The 14,991-nt window shown below is 34.1% G+C and overlaps 1 protein-coding gene across 1 annotated transcript in view; it reads right to left on the bottom strand.

The window, feature by feature from the left end:
- The window catches only part of LOC128992449 (uncharacterized), a 37,737-nt gene extending 32,236 nt beyond the window's left edge, over positions 1-5,501 (bottom strand). Inside the window, exons 1-3 of the mRNA XM_054416029.1 lie at positions 5,421-5,501; positions 2,248-2,471; positions 79-243 (exon numbers count right to left, since the gene is read on the bottom strand). Coding sequence (XP_054272004.1) covers positions 79-243; positions 2,248-2,471; positions 5,421-5,457 — 426 coding nt within the window. The 5' untranslated portion in view covers positions 5,458-5,501. The remainder of the gene's footprint in view (positions 1-78; positions 244-2,247; positions 2,472-5,420) is intronic.
- Between the last annotated feature and the right edge of the window lie 9,490 nt (positions 5,502-14,991).

The following is a 14,991-nucleotide window of genomic DNA, read 5'->3' as shown; positions in this document are numbered from 1 at the left end:
CACGCAACCAATTGAGACAAGATGACAGAGGAGCCCGCTCACCGCTCGTATCGTACTCGGAGCCTATAACCGCCATACCTTGACAGTACGACGATCCCTCCCCTGATGTTCTGCGTAGTACGACAACATGTTCATGAACTCATACAGGTTGTAGAAGTTGATCATCGGAGAGAAGACCAACACTCGTATGTGCATTCCGATGCTGCTGAGACACTGTTGGGTCCGTATGTGATCCAAGATGTACTGAAACATGTCACAAAGTTAACTGGGTTGAAAATTGGGATTTCTGTTTGTTTTGGAACTGCTATTGTATTGTTTTTAAATCCTTAATTTACACAATTCTATTCTAGATGAGTTTTGTACAACGCCTTCACACTCGGGAGCGTTATTCAACCCTTCAACTTCCAGTCTTCCTCGTCACACGTAGAGAGACATTGCTACGGTTTGACGAGACTTGTCACTACACAGCCCGGTAGGATGTGGCTGGCATCTGACAACAAATCAATGAATAATGGTGTACTGTACAGCTCACATTGACCTTATTTTTACTGTAGCTATAGCCCTATATTTTACAGCTGTTCCCAATCCTAGTGAGGTTAACAAAGAATATTTGTTTTCAAATATGAAAACGAAAACCATGTAAGTTGATAGTACTATGTTTAAGGCTGTAAATATGGACATAAAGGTTCAGTTGGTAGTTCACGAGGTATTTTAAAATTCTATATTAAAAATGAATTCATGAATTTACTTGTGACTAGCACCAACACTTATGTCGAAGAGTAAATAGCAAAGAGGGATGGTTTGGCTGCATTTGGAAGAAAACTGCCATAGCAGGGTCGAGGGAAAGTTTAAAAACCTCAATTGGAAGGGCAAAATGGTGAATAAGTCTAACAAAAAATCTTTTAGATAGTAGAGGGAAATATGAAATATTTAATCTAGAACACATCTGGAAAGAATGTGGAAAAATAATGATAATGTATAAAAACTAACACAAAATAACTATTTAAACGAGTAAATTATGTGTAGCTTCTTAGTTTATGGTGGCCAAGAGGCTGTTTGTTTCGTATCTGAACCGTGTGCATAACCCAAACAATAAACAAGTGTCTGATTGTCAGCCAAAAATGTCACCAGAAGCTGAGCTATTTTAGCCTTTAATCCAAAAGACAATGGTTTCCTCATTTAAAAATTGGTCCGATGCCAGTTCTCACAGTTAAAATACCATCTGATCCTTTGGGTATTGCTAAAATTACTGTGAGAGAGCTCGGTTTTCCTTAAATGCCTAGAATATGAAACTGAAAGACCAAAGGTAAACTAAGTGTGTTTAAATTTTAGTAAAATACCCCCGCCGCAGCAAACCTGCAGACTAAGCGAATTTCCATTTGCCTCATTGTATTTACACTAAAATGCCTCCATAAAAATAACACATGTATTTCCTATTTAAATAGAATAAGTTTAATAAGTAATTAGGTTTGCTGCAACAGGGAGGGTAAAAAAGATTTTTTTTAATAAAATGATAATAGTTTAGTAAGAAATAAAAGTATTTTCCAAAATCAATCAAAATATGTTCATAAACAAGCAAACTACAACAGTTGAATTATTCTCCATAAGAATAACATGGGAATTTTAAAATTTCAATTTTTTTGAATTTTCTCCGTAACAATTAGGCGCATAATAACGCTTCAATATACTAAATTATTTGTTTTTTTTAAGCTCTAAAAAATGGTTTAAAAAGAAATTGTGAAATTTTGTGTTTTTAGGGTCAAAAATGCGAAAAACCTATTTTTACCCCATAAAACCCCCCATAAACCCCCGTTCCCATAGTCCGATCATGCTGGTTCGCGAACTCATTCAAGTTTATCCCGCCTTACACCTTCAAACCAAATGTTATCAAAATCAGACAAAAATTACTCAAGTTATCGTGCGGATGGACACATATATATATATATATATATATATATATCTCTATATATAGATATATAAAAATTTGAACGAATGGTGTTTTTTGGCTTCTGGGGACATCAAAATGAAAAAGTAAATCGGTCCCGGGCTTAGGTCTTACCATGAGACCTACGGTAATAGCTACTTCCCTATAGGGAAATTCGCTAAAAATAAAAAGGTACGCACCTTTAAGGTAGGGCTACTGGTAAACCTTAGAATACCTTTTTTTGGAGTTAAAATTGGTCTCTGATCTAATTTTTCATAGATTTTTATAGATTTAAAATAAATTTTGCATAATTTGTGACTAACCTGCCAGCCTGAGTAATAGTTGAACTTGCGGCGAGTAAGGGTTGTGTCTCGGAACACAAATGTGGCCCATGCTGGTGACAGGTAGAACCCCCTGTTCCACGAGGAGCATGTCAGCGAAGCGTAATACTTCTGTTCAGCGTTGAGATACGAGAATATCCTTTCCAACACCAGGTCGGGCAACTCACACCAACGATCTTCCTCGATCCGAGGGAACTTTGGTTTCTCTGTAACATTAAACTCTTGTTAGTTTGTGACTTTAGTCATAATACCAGCAACATTATTTGAGAAGTAAGTGACACAACCCATACACTCGTACGTGGCCTATTGAATGAAAATAGGCTAACTTAAGTTTACCAGAATGTATGTTATAGGCTAAGTCTAAGATGAGACTGTTGGATGAATTACACAAGATGGCAGCTTGGTTTTTTGGCTAAGAACATTCTGATTTGACTGTAATAAGTTACAATTTTATTTTATTAGGTATCAATTTATATTCATACAGAGGTGTCCGTAGTAAGCTAATAGGCCGATAGGCCTATAAGTTATAGCTGGGTACCTGAGTGGTTGGCTAGTGCTCGCCTAACTTATTCTTCTGATGTTCAGTGGTTCGATACTGAGATGATCATTCAACTTTTAAACTGTTTGAAACTAAACATAGGCCTAGCCATGGCAACTTGGGCTTCTAATAACTTAGATAGTCCTAACAAATGAAACAGCTGATCTTAAGTCAGGAACAATGCTACTTAAGGCATCTAACTATCCCAAACACATCTTTATTCATAGCCTTTATAGTATGGCGGTATGGATTATTTAGGGCTACTTTGAAAATCATCAGGATGGAAAAAGTGGCTCTTCAAGCTCGGCCAACGAGTACAACGGCCTTTTAACCCAGTGCTTTAAGGAAGGTCTTTTCTGAAAGGCTTAATCTTCAAATCTCTTACAGTTTTGGGAAGCGAGTTAAACATCTTAATAGCATAAGTTACCGTGGGTATTATTTCAGGGATCTGCTTAGACGACATCAGGGCATATAAAAGTCTACTACGTTTCGTGTCTCATAACTTAAGTATGCTGGTCTCTCCTGTCAAAGTCAGTTTTCCTTTTCCTTCAGGAGACCAAGGATGTTGTACACATACTAGCTGAACAGTTTTAGTAATTGCAGTTCTTCAAATGTAATCACCTGAAGTGCCATCTTTTGCATTAGTAGAACCTGATGCACAGCTGAACAGTGACCCCACAGGACAATACCGTATGTTATATGAAATTGAGGAAGAGGGCGTGTTAAACAGTCATCAGATAAGGCGAGTGACTCTGATTTGATTTCAGATGTGCCATTGGTGCATCTCCATTCTCATAATAATGGTAGTAATACAAAGCCACATACCCTAACCTAAGAACTACCATTTGTTACTTGTCATCTATCATCTAGTCCTAAAGGTGGATTGTACTTACAAATTAAATAATTGTATAGACCTAGTAAGTTATCAATGTTATTTGAGGGCAGTTTTACATCCAAACACACTATTGTTCTACAACATCTAACCATTTTGAATAAAAAGGCAGCATTTTTATTTATTTAGATGAGGAAGCCTTTTACCTTTGGCTAGATAGGCCTACCAGGAACTTTATTTGTAACACGTACTGTTTTGGATGCCTAATGAATGACAAAGTTTAACGGAGGTTTTCAATAATTGACATTAACTTATTACCTTTCACTCTAATCGTTGAATTAACCACTTGATTGTTACATCTTAATCAATCTAGGCTATATAAATAATATTTAACTATTCTTCAATGCACTCGGACTTGATGCAACTGTAATGTTCATGTTTATGTTTACAACTTGAACTTTTGTTTACGTTTTTTGTTACGCAGAGGATACGCGACCGGTAACCGGACGTGGATTAGGCGTCCGGCAGTTACTGTCATAACCTAACCTAACCAACCAAACTTGCTGATAGTGAAAAAAATCAAATGAAGGTTCAATTCTCTTCATAACATAAAATTATAAATGCCGAAAATTCTAACAAAAGATGTACAGTTAAGAAGAAATTACATTCAAAGCAAAATCTGTGACAAAAAGTTCAAGTCACCGATGGGTTTCGAACCGGGGACATCTCGCACATCAGCCGAGCACTCTACCCACTACACCACGAACACTAATGGTTAAATATCGTATCATTGTGGTAATGGCGTTCCGGGACCCCCTACCGGACGCCTAATCCACGTCTGGTTACCGGACGCCTAATCCACGTCTGGTTACCGGACGCGTATCCTCTGTGTTTTTGTTATGATTTGAAACGAAGTTTCGATTCCGATAATCCACTAATCCACGTTCCGACAGTCCATGGCTTGGAATTATTTTTTCTCAGATGGTATAGACGAGAGAAAATGGCAAAACTGAAAGCAGTCAATGATTATGGATGCTTAACATTGACTAGATTCTGCTATTTGGCTTATTTTTCGATTGAAGAAATTTATTTTGATGTATGAATTTCCAGTGAACTTAGTAGAGTGCGTTGAAGGATAAATTGTATCTTTCTTTCATTAAGAGGAAAATTTTGCAACGTGTATGACAATTTATTACAACCGTTATTATTGTAAGATAATTAAAATAAAGACTTAGTGAAATTTCACTAAGTTCTTGCAATTGCAAGAGGTTCATTAAGTATTGGACGGAAACATATACCTTCAAATGTTCTTTAGCTGATCCCTGATGTAAATGCCTATGACACATAAAGTATGCATGTTTAAATTTGTAAAAATGTATAGTACTATGCAAGAACTAATATAGTTAGTAGGTTGGCCAATTGCAGAATTTATGTTACTAATACAATGCAATATTATGTCAACAGTAAAAAAAAACAAAAAAAAAACAAAAAAAAAACTACAGTATTTGCATGCAACATTGGAGTGCATTTTAAACAACGTGTTTACTCATTTATATTGTTGATTTTTGTCAACTGGAGAGCTAAAACTATTTCTTCTGCTTTACAGTATCCATGAACTAAAATACTAAAATTTAGACTATTACAAAAAACTCAAAGGTTATGCAACCAAATTTTTAATAAAAATTGTATGTCCCTTTTGCAAACAATGATACAAACTTAGAGTTAAGAAGTACTTTTATTCTAAAAATACCTAAGATAAATAATAATACGATTAAATACAATTACTGAATTTGCGCACTGGCGTCGTCTTCTGTGTATCCATCGCTGAGGCACAGCACCAACTGATTCCCCGATCTGCGGCCGGGCCATGCTGCAATTTGGAACTTTGCCCAATTACTTAAACTACGAGTGCAGCTATAAGAATGCGATTTTAATTAGACTAAACCACTTAAATAGTTTACACTATGTCCATTTTAAGAACTCCCAACTCTAGTGTTTGTAAAGCAGTGATCTCGTGACAAATTTTGGAGCCACCCCAGCGGTTCGTCGGTTTTAGCTTTCCAGGAAGTGGTTTACCTGGTTTATTTAATTACACACACGTGTATCAGGAGTATTAGTATAAGTTGTTGGGAGTGTCGTACCGTAATTCTCTTGCTTGATCAGTACTGCCAACCTAGATGCTGAGTTGGCTTCATTTCAGGTCTTAAATACCTCATCTTGGCCAACACCCACTACGCTTTAAGGTCACGTGAATATCTGTAATCAACAATTACGATTTCAAGACTTCCGATCACATCAACTCTCTATACTGAAGAAAATAGATTGAGAGTGTCTGAGTCCAGTTGCTTTTTAGGCTATAAAATTAAAAATAAGATAATACGAATTTTGTTCTTGTGTTTGAGTAGGAACATGGTTAGTGGTGTCCTATCTAATTCGTGAAGGAATAGCTGATTATCAATGTTGTTTACATTTTTTAGTCACAGCATTGTCAATCAATCAATCGAATCGGATCAATGTAATTGTATCAATACTTAAGTGGACAGGTCACAAATAAGTGACCCAGCTTGAATTTGCGAATTTCAAACTGAAATACTTTGATTGGGGTTGTAAAGAGATTATGGTCATGGCCCTAGAGATTCATTCACAAGCTAAAATCAATGTTTCATAAACGCCGTATCAAGCTATAATTTATTTATTTGACTTAGGTCCTAAGAACCCGGGTTTAAATCCCAACTATCACCAATGGATTATAGCAATGCATTGCTTCGGCACTTTATAGACAGTCTAGACCTAGTCTGAAATAATGGGTTAAACGGGTTCGGGATAGATCCTAGCGTTCTAAGATGTAGATAGGACAAAAATATACATAACGAAACTCCTGCGACCTCTTCTGCTAATCTTCAGCGATGCATAGCGTAGAAAAACTTACCCAACTGCTCAGAAAGATATGAAGAACAGCTGATTTAGACAGTTTTGCTACAACAATGACATTTGTGTACATGACTGGTCCATATGTGTTATATTTGGACCAGACAACATCGGTGCCCGGCAAGGTTTAAAATTAGCTGACCAAAAGAGATTTCTAGCTATTCTTATCGTATTTCCCACTGACTTGTTGACATTTTGTAGCTTATTGTTCTTATGATTAATTGTTGGCGTTGGTTAGCACTGCGTCTTTCTAAAGATAAAATAAGCAACAGCTGTTTCTAGGATCAAAAAGTGCCGCATACGTGTGCGCTTTTAGAAAACACTGGGCATAAAAATGTCTTGATAAAAAATACCTCAATAGTTCAACACTTAAAATGTTTGCGTAGGCTATTTTTTTAAATCTAAAACGAATCTCAAACTGTTGTTAACAACAAATAAAAAATGGTTTAACCAAGGCAATTTGGTTCAATAATGAATTAATTGTTCAAACTTTAGATAGAATCTTCAGCATCCAATAGTCAATGATAGAATATACTTATACAGAAACTATACTTATTGACTGAAGTACACGATTTCATAAGTTATTGTTGTGTTTATTATTATTTTTACTATAATATAAATTAATTTAAAAAATAGTTCAAATTAAGTAGCCTAAGTGTTAGCATTCTTGGATTTAGAGAATCATGGATTTTCAAATGAAAAATAATAGCTATACAAATTTGATTTGAGATTAACTGATATATTTTCGGTAGTTTTGTTTATGAGGAAGCTAGTATTCATAAAGTTAAACTAACTCATTAAAACTGTCGCCTTTTACAGAACTTGAAGTTCAATTTTTAACAATAACAAAATCACACACCAGATTAATTTGATTTAGTTTTTAAATATTTTTACTCTTGACATGGTTTGTTTATAATTCATGGAACCAACGATGGATAAGTAGTTATTAACATCAACGAAGATTTATTTTCCGCCAGATATTTGTAGAGACATCAGCTGTTTGGAGTCACGTGACATGCTAAGAACACATGTCACCAATAACAGCTGGACATATCAAGAGTGAGTTAAGAGGGTTTCCGAGCGTATCATTGGATAATTGATTCCCTCTTGAAAATTCACCTGTCAAGGATGTTAACTTTAAACGATTCCAAGTTTTGTATTAAATTAGGAATGTCAAAGTATTGCGGAGTATGATTTACATTTAAATAATCTGTAGTACAAATCTTATTTGTTTTGGAAATAAGTAGAAGATACATTCATAAGATCTATGTTGTCGAGCCTGCATTAACATTATTAACTAAATATTAAAACGTACAACAAACTTTAACTTCTTCTGGCTTATTTGATCAGGAAAGATACATAAATACGTTGTTATTTACTTGAAATCTGATGACTGTTATGCAAGGGTTACAGTATTTAAGTTAACATTAGAACAAGTTTGTCAAATTTAAGGTGAACCTATGTTTCTTCTCTGCGTATAGGGTGTTTATTTGTTCTATTATGCATTTTTTTCTCATGTTATTAACTATTGCGGATACAAAAAACTATAACGAACTAATAAGTAGGATGAGCTGGTCTAGTGGTGTGGCGCGGGACTTAGGTCCTTGAGGTCCGGGGTTCAAATCCCGCCAATCACCAATGGACCTATCTAAATGATACTGCCACAAACCATATGTCTAACCTGAATTAATTTGACTAACGATCCCGGGCTGGACCCTAACGCCATTGGACAAACAATTACAAAATAATAGAGGCATATTTACCAATAAATTTAGCTCGCTCTGTTAAATTTAGGCTACACCGCAACAAGAAAGATGCATTTGACATCAGCGCAATGAATACTAGCTGAATATAAAACGCACACCATAACAAGATTATTTATATTCTATATTGGATTAGAGCAATGCTTGTAAATTTCAAATTGAATAGTGTTTACGTGTTTTAAACGGCCAACGATATTGAGGTGGAGTCTTAGGTATTGCCTTTAAAAGGTGTGACTGGTGTGCGAGACATATTAAACTCATTGAGTAAGAAGGTGTGCTGCGACAGGGGTATCGTTGAAGCAGATCCGCCTCAGACGATGTTGATAACTACGCCAATATGACACGTTTGCGGCGAAGCAGAAAACTTTCTCTTGACTTTCAAAAATAAACTTCAGATCTGTTTTCTTGGTTCTTTAACAACTTCCAAATCTTTTCTGTAAAACCGTATTGATTGATGATTTTTAGTGTTATATTTAGAGAGTAATTTAGTTCATTATTGTACTTAACTGAAATAGCTTAAACAAGTCGGTCTTTTACTCACTAACTAAACAAGTTTAACAGCGTTTTATCACGGTTGTTTTTCATATTTCGTATAAATTTGTGCGAGAAAAGAGAAATTTTAATTTATTAGAAACATAAGGTAAACTATATTCAACATTGTGAATAGTTATTGAGCTCTATTAAAAAAACTTCAAAAATTATCATATACAATAAAAATAAACTATTACGAATGGCGAAACCAGTTTATTTGGATTAAAGAAGGGCGTCAATGAAACCACCTAATCATGTTTTTTTTTTTACTTTGCTAATAAATTGTTAGAAATTTCCTCTACGTCTGAAATTAATTTCTAATTCTGTGTACAGCCAAGTAGGCAACCAACAGTAAACGCACATCCATTTACTTTAAACGTATAATAGCAAAATGTACCCAGATAAATTGAAAATGTATTTTTATGAAGTAACATCGTTTTATTTATTTGAACCCCTCGCTTTTTTCCTATAGCCTTATGACAACTCTTGAAAGAGCGCCAGTTCGAATCCTGTGGAGCTCACATAAAATTAAAGATAATGGATATAAATGTGCTTTCAGAAAGCGTCTATTCTTGCGTACTTAGTTCTGGGGACAAAGGTGAGAAACCCCCTTAGATAATACATGATAAAATATCCCCGAAGTAAGAACTATTCCTCAGTAATATCCCAGCGACCCTAAGTATAACATATGGCCCTATGGGTTGGTCGCGACTAGTATGTTTACAAGCCAGTGTTTACTTTGAGGGCGTTTGGTTTTCGTCAGAAAATATAAACAATCACAAGCGTTCTTCTTTTAAACTTCTGATACGCCTTTAGTCCATTACATTCTTTATCTATCTATACTATTATAAAAAAAGAGGTGGTTGCTGTATGTGTGTATGGGAAAAGTAAACTCGAAAAAAAACTGGTCGGATTGGGCTGAAATTTGGCATGATGATAGCTCACATTCCCGATTAACATATAGGCATATTCTTATTTCAAAAATCCTTTCGGGCTCCGCCCCAGTGGCTCTGGAGTTTCCCATGTTAACCTTATGAGAAATGGAATTATTGAATCTTAACAGCTGTTTCAATAAAACAAGTTGGTTCTGTTCTATGATGTTCAATAGCATTAAAGTTACAAGGATTACCAACAGGGTGAAGCACTATTATTTCTTTTACATAACAGCTAATTTGCAACCAAAAGGTGAGTGAGCGTAGCGAACGAACTTCAACCTGGAGGCAAGTTAGCGTACCGAACGAGCTAACCTGAAGGCAAGTGAGCGCAGCGAACGAGCTCCAACCTAAAAGTGAGTGAGCGTAGCGAACGAACTTAAACCAGGACGTGATTGAGCCATGCGAACGAGCTCACTTATGAAGTTAAACGGGGCAAAGCCCGCGGGTACAGCTAGTAACACTATAAAAGTTGGAGGTTTGTTTCAAATCCAGCTCTAAATCTGGCACATCATATAATAAAAGTTCTACAAGTATTTCATAATCAGGGACTGATTCGAATTTGCTTGCTTTGCTTTTCGTGAACTATAAACGGAATTCTTGATTGATAGAAAAAGGAAACCGAAGGGTAAAAAGTTTGTCGAAAAGGACTTGCAATCTTTCAAGAAACTGTTTTCGAGGACTTGTTTCAAGATTTAAGAACTTCCCAACTTCAACTAGTTCAACATTTTCACTTGTTAATACTGAACTCAGGTGGTTAAAGTGTATATCTACATATTGTAAACCTAACTGTGTTGGTAAAGTTACATTCATGTCTCTTGTTAACAATATATTGAAAGGAATTGTCAAGGGAAAAATTTTAATCATGATGGCTCCATGTATGGTGAGTAAACATGGACAATATTACACTCATAACAAATAACAAATCCATCAATAAATATAAAATTTAAATAAAATTATTACAATATTTTACGAATAACATTCACCGAAAATTCCCGTATAATATGTACGCTATTACAAGTCTAAAAATAAGTCTATTATACCAATCAGTCGAAATATTTTGTTTATTTACTATGTTAAAACTATGGTTAAGATTTAGTTTTGTGCAAATTTAATTCTTAGGATGTTAATTTTATATCTTACGTTTTAAAAATATTGACTTTTCGTTGAGACAAAATCTACTTTAATCCATTGAATGCCATTTAAAACCGTATGTGTAAGTACAAAGCCTCAAGGCAAAAACATTTTACACACTTTTTCAGACTTAAAAGTGTACGTAATAGTACAAAACAAATTAATCTACTTGCTTAACTGAAATCTCTTAAAACAAGTTTTTATATTTTACTCAATAACTAGACATGTTAAACAAAATGCGAATAATTTCTAATAATTATTCAACCACCCAAAATTTTTCCTTTAATTTCCCCCTAGATTTAATGCTATAAATCTAGTTATTGTGCATTAGGATTTGAAAATATATTTAAATTTTTTATTGAAGCTATGTATAAAATCAATCGTTCATATAGAATAAAAACTGTTCAGTTTTAACTTTCGTTTTGCTTGTTTTTTTACGTACCTACAAGGGTTATCACTGTATTATTATTCTCCAGCATGTAGGTATATTAACTTATTTTTTGTAATAATGATTACTTTTACACTAAATAAACGGAATATGTTATTCCCACCGGAGAGAAGGTCTTTACACTCCACAAACAATCTCTTAACCCTAACAACAAGAGTGATAAGAGACCAAATTTACAGCCCCATGAAAGTCAAATGTCCAGTATTGAATGAACATGAGGATTTACCTGACGGATAGCCGGGCTGGACAGTGATATAAATTTTTGTTTGCTAATTCATTAAAAATATTCCATTAAAATCGTCAATTTCAAAAAAAATTTAATACCATTAAATCTGGCACAGTATATTTTTCAGTAACAAAAATTCGAGGAAACGGAATTTTAACCGTAGACGGTGACTCATTCAACCGTGTTCTTTTTAATAAAATATAGAAAGTGTTGCAATCCAGTTCACATTCAGAGTTGACGTAGACTGGGAATGAACTGGTTAACATTTCCTTGGCGTCATTTTAGCTTACCTCCACTTAATGCCACAATGTAAATATACAGAAAAAAAAGTCCCTGGACAGTTAAATATTTTAAAAAATAATGTAGATAGAGCTACAATAATTGGTACAAAGTTACAGGGCATAAAACTCTATTTTAACATATATTCAGTGATCCAATAACTCTTCAGGGGGACGGCCCACAAGGAGTCGGAAGAAAATCTTAAATGGAAGCATAGGTCAATATGCACATCAAATTAAAGGTCTTTTTTAGTAGAATACAATGCCACAAACCGCACTTCAAAAGGTTGATCCTGCGCAAAATGGCAGATGTTCAAAGATTTCTTGAATCCGCCATTTTGAATCTTTGAACGACTGCCATTTTTTACTCAGGCATTCTTTTGAGCTTAAATTTACGGCATCGTAATCTACTAGTGAAGACCTTTAATTTGATGTGCATATCGACCTATGCTTACGTTAACAATTTTCTTCCGATTCCTAGGGCTGTGCCCCCTGAGGAGTAAGCGTATAATAGCAATGTAAATTAAATGAACCTTTGAACAACTGTCATTTTGCGCAGGATTAACCTTTCGAAGTGCGGTTTGTGGCATTGTATTCTACTAAAAAAGACCTTTAATTTGATGTGCATATTGACCTATGCTTCCGTTTAAGATTTTCTTCCGACTCCTTGTGGGCCGTCCCCCTGAAGAGTTATTGGATCACTGAATATGTGTTAAAATAGAGTTTTATGCCCTGTAACTTTGTACCAAGTATTGTAGCTCTATCTGCATTATTTTTTTAAATATTTAACTGTCCTGGGACTTTTTTACCACCCTATTGAAAGTTTTACAATATGATTATAGTAGTTTACGCAAGGATTGCAAAGATAGTGTTAACGACACGAGCAGAAAGTTTAAGGTACGAGCCTTGGCGAGTGCCTTAAAAACTTCTACGAGTGTCGTTAACACTATTTACGCGAGTTGCGTACACTACTTTACCTACGACATTGTTTTAATTACTAAAAATACCTATTCATAATTTCTAAAATAGGTTATGTTTTCGTTTAACCTCCCATTGCCACTGACAGTGATGCAACGAAACACACTAATCGCACCAATCAACAATTAAATTGGCCTGAACAGCTGATTAGTTGAATTTTGAATCATTACAATTTTACTTCTCCTCTCTCAATCCTTGAACCTCATTGGTCAGTTACCCGTGCTGTTATGAGTAAAACTATGCTGTTATGAAAGTAAACAATGCTGTTATGAGATACTTTTTATGTACTGAAACTACTTTAAAAAACGGTCGTAGGTAAAGAAGTTTATTGGCAATACCAAACAGTAACTAAATTTAATTTGTAGTTATAAACTGCATATTGAAATATTTAATCGTTCTTTTGTTCATAGGACACTTAAAATTTGTTATGAAAATGTGCAAATTGAATTTGAAATAAAAGTTAAGTAATTTTGCAATTTTTTATAGTCACAAAAAAAATTATTTGTGTTACTAAAGAATTTTTTTTATTTTAAGACTGTTTTCGGATTTAATAATATTAAGTCATGCATCACAATGTTATGAATCAAACTTTAATTTCGAATACGTTATGTATTGGTTTTGAACGTAAATTCAACGTATGCTGCAGGATGTCAAAGATCAACATATTAAAGTCCTCTCTTCACAAAAATGAATACGCAATTCAAATTTTAATCTGATAAAATATTCCAAGTGTTTTTGAATAATCTGTATATGATAACTTGAATGAAACGACATTATTACAAGTATTGTTACCTAATATGAAATTCAACCCGTTGAATTCCAGCAAAATGTTGACGTGAGAAGTTTGTTTGGAATTTTTAATATCCAGATTCTGTATAATTTTTCTGTTGTTTTATCAAATTGTTCCTTATTTTTTCAACGAGAACTTCGAAAATCAAAACAGCATGGATCTCAGTTGTATGACACGATTATTAAAAACTGTTATATTATTTGATCACAGTATTTACATGTCTCAACTTATGAAGTATGTAAGACTTTACTGAATATATTGTATTGAAACTATTTAAAATACATATTTTTTATATAGTAACTTGACCCTGCTAATTATTATACAGGCCAAACTGGCCAAGTTAGGTAATATAATGGTTTAGTGCTAATTGTTTACAATAATAAAACTATAATTTAAAACTGATTAAATTTTAGTTTCACTTATCTGTGTTATAGTTTATAGACTTTTCCCACGCTATCCTAACATTCTGAGGTAATGTACGGTACCTGACTATAATAAGTAAGGGTGGCTGCACTTTAGTTTACGTCCTACACTCATTCAAACGTAAAATATTGATATTTAGGGCACCTATTTGATATATCGATTATTTCATTCGGTTAGTTAGGTTAGGTTTTAACCTATCCAACCAAACTTGATATATTGAATGAAATAATCGATATATCGATCGATTTTTTCATTCGAATGAGTGTAGGACGTAAACTAAAGTGCAGCCGTAAGGGTTGATAGGGGTTGCCATTGAAATATATAATCATATTATTATGGATGTTGAAACGAAATATCTACAATATAAAATGTCTGGCTTTTTAACAAATTTTGTTTTATTGTTCTCAGCCACCCATTAAACCTTTACTTGAAACAAAAGGGAGCTTATTGTATTCATGTTTGACTAATTAGTTCATTAGCCACTTAATTAATTGTCAACTATTATCGTCAATAATTGTTGAAAGCCGAAACGTATATTTTCGTTACATTATATTTTTTTGAATTCCTTAATTATATTAGTCTATATTGTTATGCCTTTAAATCATCGTATAGTTATTACACTTAAAAATTTAATTGCAATAATATATTTTTTAACGAATACAACATAATATTTCCTAAACTTAAACTTAGTTCAAGAAAGTGTTGGTAAATTAAACTATTCTCAACCCAATTCTTAGCAGAAAATATTTTAACCACTTTATTTCACAGTATGTATGATGCACAGTATTTTTTTGTTTCACTCTCTGCTAGTTAAAGCCCCAAAACTAAATCTGACATACCGAATCATGCTCGTGGCTTCCTGGCTTCCAGATGAAAAAAACGAGATCACAACAGGTTAAAGAAATACACTCTGTACACAGAACAT

The sequence above is a fragment of the Macrosteles quadrilineatus genome, unplaced genomic scaffold, assembly GCF_028750875.1.
Source record: "Macrosteles quadrilineatus isolate MER2022 unplaced genomic scaffold, UCM_ALF_1.0 Scaffold_1__1_contigs__length_201487025, whole genome shotgun sequence".
In the NCBI taxonomy this organism is placed as follows: Eukaryota; Metazoa; Arthropoda; class Insecta; order Hemiptera; family Cicadellidae; genus Macrosteles; species Macrosteles quadrilineatus.
This window is presented reverse-complemented; position numbering and strand designations above follow the sequence as displayed.